The sequence below is a fragment of the Puntigrus tetrazona genome, chromosome 24 (assembly GCF_018831695.1).
Source record: "Puntigrus tetrazona isolate hp1 chromosome 24, ASM1883169v1, whole genome shotgun sequence".
NCBI classification, from domain to species: domain Eukaryota; kingdom Metazoa; phylum Chordata; class Actinopteri; order Cypriniformes; family Cyprinidae; genus Puntigrus; species Puntigrus tetrazona.
The window spans coordinates 11292627-11309699 of record NC_056722.1 but is presented as its reverse complement, the minus strand read 5'-3'; the positions used below and the strand labels follow the sequence as shown (position 1 = coordinate 11309699).

Below are 17073 nucleotides of genomic sequence, written 5' to 3'. Positions count from 1 at the left end.
GGTCTATACCTTGTTCTTTTATTAAACAAACTGAATAGCCGTATGCCATTTATCTAATTTACATGACGGCATGTCATTTGTCTCTACATAGACACGCATTTACAATTCTCTTCTTTCTCTATCGTGCACGGCGGAGTTCCACTTCAAGGTGCATGCAAACATACACGCGTGCGCACACACAGGCGTGCATTGGAAAACACGCTGAATTATTCGCCCGAAAAGCAGGCAAAAATATGTGGGTTTTTGAAAGCGGCACACTTTGTGGATAATCGTCATAAAAAGAAATGTTCAGATGTTTAGTTCAATGTACAGTTCATATATTTGAAGTAAATGAAAACCGAAAGCATGGCTTGAAAATAAGGGCTGCCTGTTGGCCATGAAAGTTTAGCATTTGCGTGTGTTTTTTATAGCCTTGCTAATTTAAAAGTTCAAAAGATTTTCAACCGTTCAGGCGTGACGCAAAAGAAAACTACAAACTGGAGCAGTAGAAAAAAAAATGTTTAGCACTAAGTTTTGAAAACTCTTTGGTTCTCAACATTCTTCAATTCCTCCAAATAATTTTGGTTTTGGAATGACACAAGGTTGAAAACTTAAGACATTTTTTTTTTATTGTTGGCTAAACTAGCCTAGATCTTTAAAAGAATAGTTCACCCAAAAAAAAATAAATAAATAAATAAAAATCTGTGAATTACTATTCATGTTGTCACAAACCTGTAGGACTTCAATTTATCTTCGAAATGCAAATTTAAGACATTTTTGAAGAAATCCGCAAGCTTTCTGTACCTGCATAGACATCAATGCAACTGACATGTCAAGCCAAAGAAAGGCACAGTGCGTCTGGGTTTTACACCAGCACGCCATCTCCTGCATCAGTGGCACCAAATGCAAACATTGTGGTACTCCCGTAACGTGCTTAAACGTGTTCGTTTGCGTTGCTTATTATGCAGGGTCAAAAAGTTCTCCGATTTCATCAAAAATGTTGTGTCTTACTGGTTTGGAATGACATGAAGGTAAGTAATTAATGACAGAATATTCATTGGTACTCTCCCTTTAAGCTGGTACATGTATTTCCAAACAAAACGCGCATCACCTTTGTACATGCCCATTTGTCAGAGAGGGAAAGTGTTTTGGGGAAACGTATAAAAGCAGTCTTAATTTTGAAATCAGTCTTCTTGCTATACTGCAGAAAACTTCCCCTTTAAACACTTAAAATGTTTTCTTTTCAGTCCGGTCAAGCGACTTCTCAGATCTCAACTGAATACGTTTCGTGCATTGAGACACAACATTCATGGTGTGAACATGGCGTGTAGGTCCACAGAGGGCTGTACCTGCAGTATCAGGTACCTCACTAATCTGCCCTATATCTGCACTGTTTATTTGACAGCCAACACTTGATCTCATAGTGGAGGCCCTGTATTCCCATCACAGGCTCGATACTCAAACTACTCTTAAAGAAATGAAAGGTCTAGGCTATGCATCGTAAGATCATTTCATTATTGTCAAACGAGAGTATTTAGAACTTATGGAATTAATTAGTGGAATCTAAAAAAAGCCTTGTTTACCAAACTGTAATTCGTGAGTGGCTATTTAAGAATGAATCACTTTGATGATAGTCATCTCCACGGTGTCAGCATGACCATGTACTGCACAACCTCTATAGAACTCTATAGAAAACACTCAACAAAGCAAAGAAAAGATTTTTAAACACAATTTAAATATAAATAAATTAACTCTTCCTTTCTTTTTCTCCTACAAAGCTATTGTACGGCTTTGGAAGACTTAGGCTCATATGGTCCACTTTTATGACTTGGTCCTTTTGTGTCCTTTTGGTAGCTCGAAAGACTGCTCCTATTTAATGTAACAGCATGGAAAACAGCTTCAATTTGTCTACTTTTGTGCTGCATAAAAGCAAGCATGTCTGACTTTCTTTTTTTTTTTTTTTTTGGAGAAAGTTTTGTGGCAATGATTTTTTTGGTGAACTACTGATCTACTGAGAAAAAAAAAAGGGAAGGGGTGGAAGTAAAGTGGCAGATTATAGTTGTGCAGAACAGCAAAAAAGGACAAGGGCATCCATAAACTGATGATGTGCCACATCAGCCATATCCAGTAGACAGTTGATTAAAAGCGATCAAGGTTTGTTGAGTTGTACAACTCATTCAAAATACAGCCAGTTTAAAATGTTCCCTTTTGTACGCCCCATGCTGTATGAGAGCAGATTTATTTTGGAGCCAAAATCAACTTGGCAAAAAGAAAATGTCGTCCTTCTAGAGCAGCATCTCCTTGTGTGCCTCACAGAGCTCTTCCACACTAATGCACATCGACACACTTGAAAGCCTCTTCCAGGTGCAGCAGAATACTTCACCAGAACACAGCCCTCTCAACACACACACACACACACAGGGCGGCACGATTAATCAAAATTGATCAAATCACAAAGTCTACAATTTCAGAGTCAATCGCGCCACTGTGTTTTTAAATGCAGGGAGCTTCTAAACTGCCTGTTTGCAGCATTTCAGAATGAAAGACTCAGTTTGCAGTAAATACGGACATGGAGCTTGTGTGGAGTAGCATTGGGTCTGAGTTTGGGTCGCTTATAATATGCATTTGAGAACACAACATGTGACAAGTGCTCTCTGTGGCTTCACAAAATAAAAATGTGATGGTTTTACACAGCACTGTAACAAAACGAATGAAAACATTAATATTTAATGCAGAATAACATACAGTAAAATACTAATTATGACGACCATGATGATATCAACAAATTACAAAGATACAAAGAATTACAAACTTATTTATTTTTTAAACACACACTTTTAACTTCGAATCAGAGAAATAAATAACATAATAATAAAAATAATATTTATTTATTTTATATTTTTATATTTTATATTATATATAAATATATACATTTTATATTATATTTTATATTTTATTTTACTTATATTTATATTATTTATTTATTTATTTTTATTTTTTTATCCACAAACCGTGCAACCTTGCATATTGGGTTAATCAACACACACCCTCAACCTTAATGTACATCTGACACTAATCACATGATTTATCCAGAAAGTTTCTTAATAGAAAGCGATTAAATAATTCACAGTGCTTAATGAATAGTTTAAATGGGCATAGGGGAGTTCAGAAGATAAGCTGGAAAACTGGCTAATACTTTAATACTAAAAAAAAAAAAAAAAGGATGGCAGTGGGGGCAGCAAAGATAATCAGGTCATCGTAATCACATGACAGTATTAACTAGCCTCATAAATCACCATAAATATCACGATTGTTCCTGGACTAAAGCCTTACTGATTCAATGATTTCTGAGCAAATGATGACCTTCAGTTCTGCCATTCTGTGGCATATCACAAAGTACTAAATAGCATGACTCGTATACCTAAAATTGCCCATGTAACTGTCAGCGGTTTCGTTTGTTAAGCCCTTTAATATAATCAACCAGTAAGTTATAACTTCTTTAAACAATGCAGAGCAGACGAGATCAGCACTCAAGGTAAGTCATCACATGCAAACACCTTATCACAAGAACAGAAGATGCACTTACTTTCTTTTGAACTTGGGTGTGAGAGAGGAAGCATCCTTACGTGGCCGGCCCCGTGGGCGCCTATCTGGGGGGGCCGGGCTCCCTGAGGGCGTGGCCCCAGCACTGCTCAGGGGAGGAGATGGTCCTTGCTCAGAGGGCTCCAGACTCTTATCCTCTGATGACATTCTGTATAAAGACACAAACATATTCATTGCATGGGTTTGAATGACACTGGTCTGACAGAAAAACCTACAAACTTTAAATGATCTGGAAATATCTGAAGTAACAGACTTTTTTTTTATAATTTCAGTAAGAATTCTCTATCAAAAAAACAAGCTTGATTTTCTAATGTGAAACATGCCCTATAGACTGTTATAGATGCTTTATATTAAACAATATACACAATATGCGATATATAAGTATTACACATTAGAACCAACAGACAGCACCCAAGTCGCACTTGGCTACCACATCAAGCAAAAAATACTTAAAATATAGCAAAACATAACCGTTCCATTTTATTTCGTTTTTTTTGGTCATTTTATCAACTCAATTTATTGAATTTCACCAGCAGAAGAGACAAACAGAACTAGGCTTTGTGCAAAGTCTCTCTCATTAATATTCAAGGGACATGTAAATGAAGCCAAGAACCTGTATTGCAGGTACAGTACCCTAATCAGTACCCACTATATAGATAACAATGCAGATAAGAGATGACCATAATTTCTGATGATGTGTCAATTAACAGTCATTACTATTTTCTATAGCACCGTTTGTGCAGACTACATAAAAAAAATAGGAGTGGGAATCTTATTATAATACTATACTAAAACTAAAATTAGAACATTCTAAAACCTGTAAGAAAACATGTGAAAAGAATAGGACAAATTAAGCACACAGAAAAAAATAACCGGATTTTGAACAATTAAAATGCTGCTTTGAACAATTATGTTAAACGAGTAAAGACTCCCATCTCTACAATGGATGAGAGCACTAGTCTAAAACTTGATGGCTGTTAATTCTTCTTCATCAGTTAGGATTGTTAGGCTGCATTAATTAGATCTGCTGGAACCGGGAACACTCCCTATAACGCACAATGTACTGGCATCTACAGTAATATATTCTGTTTCTTTCTTATTCCGTTTCTCAGTTTGTATCCAGATCAGACAGTGAATCAGCACCAAGAGATGACCTTCATCGGAGACCAGAGCACCTAGACGAGCCCCATGGACAGATCACCAGAATCAGACACAGACACACACACAATTTGTCCTTTATACAATCTGACATAACCGCATTTAAAATTAACCTGGAATTGAATCTGGATAAAACTGGCTCCCAACTGAGCCTAATTTCTACCAAGTTTTTTTTTTTTTCTCTCCGTCACGTATGTGGTTCCTTGCCACGGTCACCTCTGGCTTGCTTAGTTGGGGACACTTAATTTCTAGTGATTCTAGCGATTATCGTCAATTTGATTACACAGACCGTCTCTGCATTTAATAAAAAAGGGTTTAATCATGTTTGATCTTGTCATCAGATTGATTGATTGATTGATTGATTGATTGATTGAGCAATGCAACAAAATATTATAGAACCCATTATTATCAGTGATGCTGTCTACAATGGACAAACTGAATGCAGCGCTGAGTGATTATTATCGATCAAGATATTATGCGCACCTCATCAGTAAAGCCGGTTCTTTGATTAGACGTAAATCTTCATAACCTGTTTTCAAATGGAGCTGCAGTTAATACACAGAGACGTAGATCAGTGACGAGCTATGCAATATCACGCTCAGTTGCGCGGGCGATTCATTTGTGATACTGAACGCGATAATGCGTAGCTTGAGGCTTTGAAAATACACTCCCAGCTGATAAAAGAAACGTTGACTTTAAATGAAGACAAAACTCTTTCCTGTTAGAATGCAGCAAACCTGCATGAAAATTTAGTTGCGCTTTGCAACTTGCATCATGTCAGGGAGCAAAGCCAGAAAAGAAAAATATATTCCCAGAGCACCTCCCAATGGTCCCATTGTGATCCGTACATTAATAACACCACTTCATGTATACATATAGTAATATCACACATAGAAGCGCAGCAGAATGTGGAAGCTCACTTAAGGCTGCCAGTTCTGCAAGACGCTCCAATATTGATCTAGTTCTGTCACCTACGTACACGTACAAATCTTCTAAAACAATTTCTCTGTTCACGCTCCACTTTGTATTTCTAACCGCCATGTTTCGATCTAAAAGTAAATGCTTCCGCCAATCCCCATCTTGAAGCGATGATTGACAGAGGGTGGGCGTGGTCGGCTGGGAATGCATTTTCAAAGCCGCATTGAATAACGCAACAAATATCCTACGGGGTCATGTTGAAGATGCAATTGTAAGTGTCCTAACTGTTAGTCTAAATGCATTTAGGACATTTAAATGATCATTTTGCTTCTATTTCTGCTTGGACATGTTACACGTATCTAATCAATTTGGGTTATATGTTTTCATTTTGCAATTTATAAAGCGTTAAAATCTGTATGCGATTTACAAATTAAGACAGCTGTTGGAAATGGCAAATGTAAATAAAATTTAATTGTCATTTTCCTTCTGAACCAAACTTTGCACATTTGGGGTAATAGAAAATGTAAATTTAAATAAGAAATGCATGACCATTTTTAATATTGCATAGTCATTTGGAAAAAACAACAACTAATTAGGCAACACAAAGTTTAAACAGGTATATAAAAACTGAAAATAATATAAATAAATAAAATACTGAAAATCAGTAAACAGTGAGGAACCAAATAACTTATAGTTCAGAGGCAAGGAATAGGCTAAACATAGATGTAAATGAAAGAAAAAAATGCACAGTTTAAATTAAGTAAATAATGTGGAACCAAATAAGAATAGATATCCAAAAAATATCCAACTCAAAACTAAATCTACCACAATCGATCGTTCACTCTTCTTGTCAGTAAACTTAAATAAAATTTGACCTGCTTCTATTCTGTGATGCGACTGTAGTGCAGTACAGTGCTTTGGGCAGCCATGTTCAGTTTTTAATTCTCTAATCAAACTAAATGATTTTTAACACTGTAAGAAAAAAAAAATCAAAACAATGGTGAGGGTGTTTCGTAGTGGGCAAATAACAAATGGTTTTGCAGCTTAACACCAGTAACACCGGCTATCACAGCAAGCCTACTGGCTGAAAGATTTCTACCAATGCATGTTATATCCCGCGCAAACCTGTGCCTTAATGCAGCGTTCTCTCCAGCATTGAGAGGTGAACCTAAGGAGAGGAGAGCAGTGCTGTTGACTCCTAGCTGATGATTGTGAGCACAGCTGTGTGTGGATGAATACTGGGGAGAGACGCGACTCAGCGTGACGCCGCTGCTCTCCATGGAGCACTGCTCAAATTAATTTAGAGATTTTATTCAGCACAGTCATGCTGAGGACAGAGGAGGAAAATGAGGGAGGAAAACCCCTGCACCCAGCAGAGAGGCCTGCACCGCTCCTAATTTGAATGCTGCTTTCACTGCTAGCGTCACAGGGCCCCTTCTCTACCTGACCGCAACAGCCTGATGGCAAACCCACTCACACTCACTGCGCTGAAGGAAACGGAAGTCATTCAACGGTTTATATATGCCGGTATCTGAGAGACATTTTCACAATTTCATGGCTATGCGAAGTCCGCATGCGATTCACTGCAACGTCTCAATTTGAAAATAAGTTATTGAAGCAAATTTAAATGTTAACAACTAATCAGAAACATTATAAACAAAAATATATCACTGATGTAAGTGGGATTTAAATGTTGTGACTCAATGAAAAACATCAAAATCTTATATACGAGCGATAATAATCATAACACTTGCTTCACGAATCAGCAAATACGTTTGGTGTTAGCACACTCAATATCATCAGGTTTGTGATGGAAATGCGTGCAAGGTTGTTTATGCTCCATTCCCCCTCTCTCATGATCACTTGGGAATCTGAGAGGCTCCGGTCAGGCACAGGACTCCTCTCACTGTTTGGCTGTTTGGAGAACTCCAGCCAATCGGATGCGAGGTGCCTTGATATGATTCAGTTCGCCTTGCACTCTTATCTGAGCCAGTATTGGCTTGGCTGAAAAAACAAGACTAGGCGAGCGACATCAATTCTGCAGTGGGTGACTTCAGTATTCTGCAAGCTTAGGGGAAACACTGCTGTTAATCTACACAAGAAAGACTGAATGACATACAACAAACACTTCACGTCTTTCTGAAGGGGGCCTTTTGGGAGGCCTAGACTGCCTCCTCACTGCCATTTTGTAAATGGAGTAGCAAATACTGTAGAGCTGCATTTAACAACTATTTTGATAATTGATTTATTTATCATCTAGACTTCAGCTCCATTTAAATGCTGCAGCTTTAAGTTATTTGTTATTTTTATTTAGTTCTTTTTCTCAAATGCTGACTCAGCTGTTGACACTGGCTCTATTATGTTGTGTTTGTAGTATACATACATACATATATATTATATATATATATATAAAGCGCTTGGTCTTGCTTGTTTTGTTTAGATGTACTTTTTCATGTTTACGCTATTTATAAAGTGCCTTTAATACTGACTGAACTTTGCAGTATATCAAGTAAACAGTATATTTTTATAACCATATTGTTGATAAGACAATGACTAATGACTAAAACTATGATTGTTTTACCGTTGTTAGATTGTGTACTAAGACTGCCAAAAAAGGAAAGGATGCAATTTTTCTAGGCCAATATGATTAGGAATTATACTCCTATTTCGGCATTATAATCAAGGAAGTTTGCTGCCGTAACATGGCCTTAGCAGGTGCAGTGATATCAAGCAGCACCTGTGGAAAATAGTCCATTAAGAGACAAAATTTTCCACATTAAATTGCTTTTATTTTACGTTTTTCTAAACTTAGTAACTGTGCGCCATGATTAATGTAATTTTCGTACCAAGTTTCGTAAATTTCGAAGCAAAATATTGCCTCAATTAATCTCTTGTAAATGGACAAAACGATTCTTCAATTCGTTCATGAATTTTTGGGCTCGAAAAATATCTGCCGTGCCGCCCCGCCCTGTAGTATTCGCGTCTGTCGTGTCTCTTAGGCCCGTTTGCACTAGTGCATTTTTGTTTTAGAATGCTTAACTTTTACTATGGTTACACCTACACTACACTTGTTTACACTACTCTGGTGTTTTCTACCCTCGAAAGCCGAGACTTCTGAAAACGCGGCAGAACCCCTTTTAGTTTGTAAACGCCAGGGTTGTATTTCATTGTAAACAGAGCAAAACACACCCATAGATGTGTGTTTGTAGACTCCTCATTCGATCGTTCCAAACACGCTGATGTGTCTTCGATTTAAACAATAGATATGTAATTTTCGGTACAATACACGATTGCTAAAATATTTGATAGCTACAGCCCTAAAGTCATTCATTAATTCAGTAAGGAGGCTGTAATTATGGGTTATTAATCACCGACTCTCCGAAAGCTTTCGCTTCATCATTCAAGCAGTTAGAGATTTCGTTGGAACTATTATTATTTTGTTAAAAAATATTACAATCAATATCGCTTTTCAACTGAATGCTACATTTTAAAAGTTCACTTAATATTACATTATTCGTTGTTATTTAAAATCAATGTCACATTAGCAATCATTTGGAAATTCAGGGTAAAGTGCATTCTTGCTTTTAAAAATTAAACAATAAATCACGCACGGTATTGTACCGACAAAGTTTTCAATCGCTTAATATTTTTTCTTTACGCAAAAACCGGTATTTTGTTCAGTGAAACAATGTTCATAAAGGCTATGAAAACAATGTTACCATGTCTATGCTACACATTAGCCTAAAATGCTTAAAATCTCACATTCTTATATGGTAACATTACAATCTAAAACAACAACAACAAAAAACACTTATGACAGAATGTAAAGTTACTAAACTAAAAATGAAAAATCAAAAGCACAGACCAATTGTTTGAAGCTATTTTGGTTACCTTACAGTAGTCTATAACTTTACAGTTAGGCTACTGCTATCATAAAAATACACTTAGGCCTACGTATGGCACATATATTGTCAAACTATGAATGGTGAGCATGCGCACAGCAGTGCTCGTTAATTGTAGTTTAGCAGAGAATCGGATACAGAAGGCTCAAGACGGTCCTTGACTTTCTAATATTTACAGACTGAGAACATACCTGTGAAATTTAAGTTATGCACTGAGGAAAACGCCACATCTCAAATGCATTTATCAACAAAAAAAAGTCTTATCTGTCAGCAGTACTTGTATCTGTCCGAGCATCTTCAACCATTTCAACCATAATTTTCCAAAGCCCAGAGTTACGTCAGCGTTTCGGATAGTATCCATTGAACACTGATCATAATGTGTGCACTGTCTATTGAACGTAAACAATGCTGATTACATGATTTACATTCAGTAACTCTTTAAAACAGCGAAAGACAGCAATTCAGAACTGTTGTATAAGTTATATTATTACCATTTCCTTTGCTCACAACAAGTATCATCGTAAAAAATTACGTTTTGAACAACTGATGTTACATGGATTATTTGCTAGATGCTAGTTTTCTGGACCTGGAAACATTTTAGTTGTATTGGATCGGAGTGCTCTCAGATATCATCAAAAATATCTTATATGAATGAAGGCCTTATGGGTTTGGTACTACATGAGGGCGAGTCATTTTTGGGTGAACTATCCCTTTAACATACAACATGCCTTGTGTTTAGATGAACCACAAGTCGTCCGCTGTTTTCTTTTTTAGATGTGCTAATTTTGAAACTATTGTAGGCCTATATAGATATATACTGCTCTGCTCTGATATACTGCTCATGATTATATGCTAGATAATCGTTTATCTAATCGCCAAAAAAAGTTCAAACTGCTGTTGATAAGCTTTATGCTTGCTAAACCTCATCTCAGGTGATTTCACAACAAGTAGTCTCTGAATTCATAACTACATCCATCACTTACTATGTCAGTGTGTCAATATGTTGTCACTGTAAGGCATACTGCAGAGTATAAGGAAGTTTATAAGTCTCCTCCAATAAATTTTCCCAGGTTTCACAACTGCATGCAAACAATGACAACAACAGCAATAATAATAATGATAATGATGTTGTGATAACATCATCCACTGGCCTGCTTTACACTACTTAGAGTCATTAACTTTTATATACTTAAATCCTTAACAAATCTACCAAATACGTTTTGAGGCAGTTTGAAGATATTAGAACTTAGAAAATTAGACAATATTTAAAAAACGAGACTAAATCTGACCATCAAATAAAACGCCTCTGCAGCTGTTCCCATTTATTAGCACATACCCATGGGATACGTGTAAATGTAAATGCCACACTCACATTTATTATGTGAATTATGCAACGCGATAAAGATAACACGGGGGCAAACACCAGGGATGATGTTGATAAATATAGCATGTACACAAAAGCAAGCGTCTAGTATCCTGCTGGCTTATGCCGTTTATCATTAGCAACTTAACAATTTTAGACTTTGAGCATTGAGTGAAGTACCAAAACATCCATGAGAGTACATTTTTAACAACTTGCGCAGGTTATCACAGCATGTGCACCAACACGAAACTAAAGCCGTCCCCTCCGGTACAAAGGCCAAAAGCTTATATCAGCCAAGCACTACTTACAAAGACTTTTTCCTGGAAAGCATCAGTGTTGTAACAGCGCAGTTTTCACTCACAATAAAACTGTGATGGTTATAATGTATATGGACTAATTAGTCTTTGTTACTTCACCTGTCGATAGTAAAATACACAATTGTCAACAGTTCTAGTAATGATGACTTTTAAAAATGGCTTACACGCCATCAGCACAACACAGTGCAAACGTTTTGTTTCGTTAAAGCGGTCATGATTAAAAGCTACGCACTCTCTGGTTCCACTTTGTAAGCAACTAATCAATGAAAGATCTCTGTCAACTACATGATGCTTAATCAATGTGATCAATATGCAAACAGACATTAAAGCAATGCTTGCCGGTGGAATGGAGTAATAAGAGTGACAAATGGTTGTAAAGAGGGAGGTTTGCCCGCACTGTAATATTGAACTTAAGCGGAATCGTCACTAAACAAATACGTAAACAAAAATAAAGTCACCCCATATACCACAAATACTGTGGCTTGTTTAGGAGAAGTGAATTACCCAATTATGAAATCACATTTTTTCACCCTTTTTTCACAAAAAAAGGAATAAGGAAGGCAAATCTAGAAGGGGGGAATATTAGGGGATTTTTAACATTTGTATTTATTAATTATTATTGATTGTATAGCCACATGACCGTGAGAAGATGTTGTAGTATGCCCTACAACATGGAGTGTCAAATTCATCTTCTAAAGAGCCTGCTGGGGCAGATTGTTGAGTCAGAAACTGAGTTCACCAGGTTTGCCTGAACGCTCTGCAGAACACTGGTCTTTCTAGATTGGGCACCCCTGGTCTACAAAGAAATGCAACTCCGACTGAGAGCAATTGATCACATAAACCAAATCAGGAGGTGGTGTGAGATGCTTACTGTGCAAGACAACTCAACCAAGTGCAAGAGAGTTACATCCAGTTGTTAGGCTGAATACATAAAGTTTGTAAGCCTTGCATTTTCATTTGAACAAGCGATCGTGGATGAGACAATTGTATAGGGAAAAAATAATGCAAACTAATAAAAGTCTATCTATATTCATTAGTATATATATTACAAGTAATCATTACTTAAATATATCAGTCATTTTAGCAACTATTTTAAGCTGAATTTAATCATAACTAGTATAGCTACCCGGTGACTCATTGCGGCAGAATAAATATGCAATTGCTTAGTTTTACAGTCGTTGTTGTTTTTATTAGCAAATTTAATTTGCTGACTTTTGTCAGTAGTAGCACAATTAAAGAGCAAATAAAATGTTTATGCAATTATTAAAAAGTAATGAAATTTAACTGTTACCACTGTTGCATCTGCATGCTGAATGATAAAGTGAGTGCGTGACTTCAGCATATACCACAATTATTTAAGTATTATATCATCCAAATGAAAAGCTTCTCAAGTGGTTTATGAAAAACATTGAAAGTGTAAAAGATCATTAATAAACACACAAAAATACTATATAACAACTATAAATAAGTACATAATAAATAAATTAAAACATAGGTCACCTTCTAAAAGCGATCTATTTATTATCTTTCTTCCCTTTAAACCAATAACTCTTTCATGTTGCATCACTGCATTAATAGAAAGAAAATTATAACAATGTAGACAAAGTTACAAGTGCTCAAACTAAGGGAATGCTAATCATTATAATGGCAAGCTAAAAAACATTTAGTTAAAAAAAAAAAAAATTTTAGGAAAATCTTGTGTGGCTTAGGTGATGTTCAGTTGTATTGAAAATCCAACATTGAAGATGACTTTGTGAAACTAGTGAAAGATAACAGATTTTTATTCTTCTTCTTCTGTTGTGTTGTGCATTAGCAACATGTTAGTGCACTGCTGCCTCTCACAGCTTCATTAATGTTATTGGTACTTGAATATTTTAAGTAAGTGTCAACTCAAAGCAGTAAGTAAATTGTTTTATTTGCCTTAAAAGTATTGTTTACTTAATAAAACACTTGTGTATGTAACAATACTTATACACCTTTTAAACAGTGACAAACATCCAGTCCCACGTGATAAGGAGAAGTCACATGATAGACTCTAGATATTAAAGCTAAAGGCTTGTAAACAAGAACACAAGCAGCAGGCAAACAATCTCTTAATGCTCAAATTAAAAAGAAAGGTAGATGTTGTTTACAAAATCAAGCACTAAAAATAACAATGAGAGTGGTCCGTTTAACTATAAGTGGAACTGAGAATGATGACAGAATGTATTATTATTATTATTATTGTAGCTTCAGTTATTTCTTTAAAAGAGTAGGCTATTACTGGTTCAATTCAAGTCAAGCTCAAAAGACAGACTTTGTGGTAATCAACATCACGCATGCCCCAAACATTTATTTTTGTTTTTTTAAGTTTTAAGTTTACAGTAAGGCAGTTGCAATGGAACTGGGTAGTTTCTAAATGTAAGAACATATTTAAGCATTTAAACTCCTTTCTTAACATTACACATTATTTGAGCTGTGATTTTTTTAAACAATGTTTAACACCGTTACATTTGTTTATTTATAATTAAATTTAATTTCCACTATTTAATGAAAAGGAGAGACAAAATATATATTTTTTGTGGTAATGAACATTGGTGATATCTTAGATAAGGGCTGCAATGCGGTGTCAAATTTTTCAAATGATTAAATACACACTGGAGCCACATGGGACTCTGTCATATATTTGCTGGAAAATGTGTCATGATTACACTGTTAATGATATAACCATCTGTTTCGGTCCATAAATCGGATCCATGAACCAGACAGATGCCGGGTGAGGAGGACAAGACTTCTATCGCACGCACGTATGTTAATACAATCGCTATTATGAACTTTATCGTATCAGAATTTATGGTGGACTACAGCAGTGAGCGGTAAATACAAATTCCCACATAAAAACCGGAAACCCCTGTTGTGTCAAAAAATAAAGAATAATCATCAATATTTATCAATAGCTATTACTCCAGTCTTCATGTCACATGATTCAGAAAGCATTGTAATTTGTTGGTTTGGTGATCAACAAACACTCTGTATTATTATTTATTTTTGCTATTTATTATTATTCTTAAAGTTTGTTTGTTTACTAAGAAATGTATACTTTTATTTAACAATCTTTCAAAAATTACAGCAAAGATTTCGTTTTAATCATATATAAATAAAAATGTTTATAATCATTAAAGAGACCTGGGGTGAAAAGCATTGTGATTTCGCCATTGGTAATAAACAAGAACCATAACTAACAATTGAATATCAACACTAATAGAGCATCAAATTAGCTTACAATGACTTCTGAGAAATAATGTGACACTTAAGTTTGGAATAACGATTGGACTTGGAAAATTCTGAATTGCCATCACTGGGATATTTTTTTTTTTTTAAACAGATTCAAATATAAAACAGTTTTAAATAATTAATAATAATAATAATAATAATAATAATAATAATAATAATAATAATAGAAACAGCATTATTTATTTTGAAAAGAAAATGCTTTGTATAAATATTCAAAATTCTTGCCTGCATTTTATATTCTGTTAGAGTATATACTACAAGCCTGCAACATGCAAGTCTTTATATTTACAAAAAAAGGCCAGCATAAAATGGATTACACAAGGAAGTGCCATAAGAAACAGTGACAGCACTCCTGCCGCAGCAAACACAGCTCTGGTGGATTCAGACTTCATTCCAGGTAACACTGGTAGATTACAGTAAACTGAGCATGCTGGGGCAAATCAATCCATCACCAGATACTAGTCTCAGTAACTTCTCACTAAGACAAACGTGTCGAAACAGCAACTTGAAACTCAACAGCACAGCCCCGAGTGAGGGACTGGACATTAAGTAGCCCAAACCAGAGGGCTTCTGGTGTCAATGATCACTGAATGCATGTAACACCAGACAACAAGCAGGTACAGCGGGATTTGTTATGAAAACAACATTATGATAACTACATTGGATGGAAGTCTTAGTGTAGAAAATATGATGGCCATTTGATTCTAAATTCAAACAAGCACTCTTTCGCAATTTGGCAGTAACTTTTCAAGGACAAAAACCTGATTTTTGCTTTTCAGTCCATTTTCCCATGCAGCGTTTGTATGCGAGAAGATTCTGCAAAGCAAAGCTGCTTCACTACGGTGGATTGTGAAGAATAGGTCAGATCTGAACTCCTCTGGAGAGGCTGCCATTGAAGCAACTGAATTGAACCAATTCTCATGTGTCTCATTAAACCACTTAAAGTGAAAATTGGTCTCCTACTATTATGAGAACCGTTCAGCAGCGCTGGAGAAGCAACGGAAAGGCCATCTTCAAAATGAAAATAGCTTTCTAAATACTGTGCACTGTTTTGTGCTATTTATCTTAATAGTCACCATCCATATGGCAGCAAGTGGGGTCCGGTTATAGTCTTGGTGATTTTTACAAAAATTGCAAGATATATATGCAACAACTAATCAATAAAATGAAAATAATCGACAGTGATTCTCATTGATTAGTGGGGTCTGCCCACAGCGAACGTCCGACTTCAGCCAGTCGCTGAATCTGAAATAGTGGAGGAAACAGAATGAAAAGGCTTGCCCAGTCAAGCACTTTGACAGATGCGTGCGCGTCCTCAGCGCAAAAACCTTCGGTTTCCGGTCACATGCTTATCTGTAAATGTCACAAATTAGCGCAAGCATTTTAATTTTTGAATAAAGGACCGTCCTGTTAGTAAATCTTTACCGAATCAGCGCAAGCAGATGGAACAACACAGAGAGGAGACAATTAGGTTAATACTGTAAGCAAAAACAGTAATATTCTGCTCAAATATCTGTTGTCAACATTTAGTGTACATATTTTATGAAAGTAGGAACCGTAGGGATTTAGTGCGAAATTCTTAAATATCAGACGCTTCACAGCCACCTTTTACAGGATAGAGAAAGTACAGTAAGACGTGACTGTGATGAAAGTGAAAGTGTGTTCCTGCAGAACATTACCTATTCTTAAAAACTGTTTTTATTTGTCTTTATTACATTTATTATTATTTTAATTTTTAATGTAGATATTTAAACTATATATGGTGCTTAAAACATTTTTAAATACAAATGTATGTAAGGTTTTTAACATTTTAACAATTGTGTAAGTTTTTTTGAAGTGACTAAACTAACAGTGCTGGTGATTACCAAAATCATTTTTAAGCTTAGTGTATTGGTTAGTCCTCCAACATGTGCAAGCTCTTTAGCAACAATGGTTTGTTTTTTTTAAAGCTATCACCATTACCTATGAAAAATGAACAAAAAAAAAAAGTGTTTTATTCTCTCTCAGATATCAAATTAATTACTCTTGATTATTACAAGAATTCTAATAATTAATTTTTGGTTTAGGTTTTAGAGCATTAAGTTGACATTAGTTTGTAGGAGATATATATATATATATATATTTGAATGTAGATAAGTAGTCTGGTCAATATGAATATAAAAAAAGTTAAATAATCACTAGTATTGCAAGGTGCATTCTTTCATACAGTTTTTCAAATATTGTGCACGATCAAAATGTGCAGTAACAATAAATTCATCTAGGTATTCATTTCATACAGAAAATAGTATGCCATTCCATAAAGTCTTAGTCTTAGCAACATAGAATCCTTGGGTAGACAACAAATACTATATGAACTATATTGATGTGTAAATAAAAGGTAAATGTAAATTCGCAAAAAAAAAAAAAAAAAAAAAAACATTTTTTAAAAATAAACAACAAAAAAAAAACATACAGCCCATAAAGTTCACCAACAAATTTGCGCTCATAAAAAAAAAAACTATTAATTAATTGAAAAAAAAAATGTTCAAAAATATTCATGAAAACGAAATAGTAGTTCTCG

At 35.4% G+C, this 17073-nt stretch overlaps 1 protein-coding gene across 10 annotated transcripts in view; it reads right to left on the bottom strand.

Moving 5' to 3' along the window:
- Nucleotides 1-17073, bottom strand: part of kmt2ca (lysine (K)-specific methyltransferase 2Ca) — a 104667-nt gene that overhangs the window by 86603 nt on the left and 991 nt on the right. For all 10 annotated transcript variants that reach the window (XR_006247962.1, XM_043226737.1, XM_043226739.1 and 7 more), the window contains exon 2: nt 3566-3730. Coding sequence is in view for 9 of the 10 variants with exons in the window: in XM_043226737.1 (XP_043082672.1) it covers nt 3566-3729 (164 nt within the window). In the remaining variant the exon portion in view is untranslated. The remainder of the gene's footprint in view (nt 1-3565; nt 3731-17073) is intronic.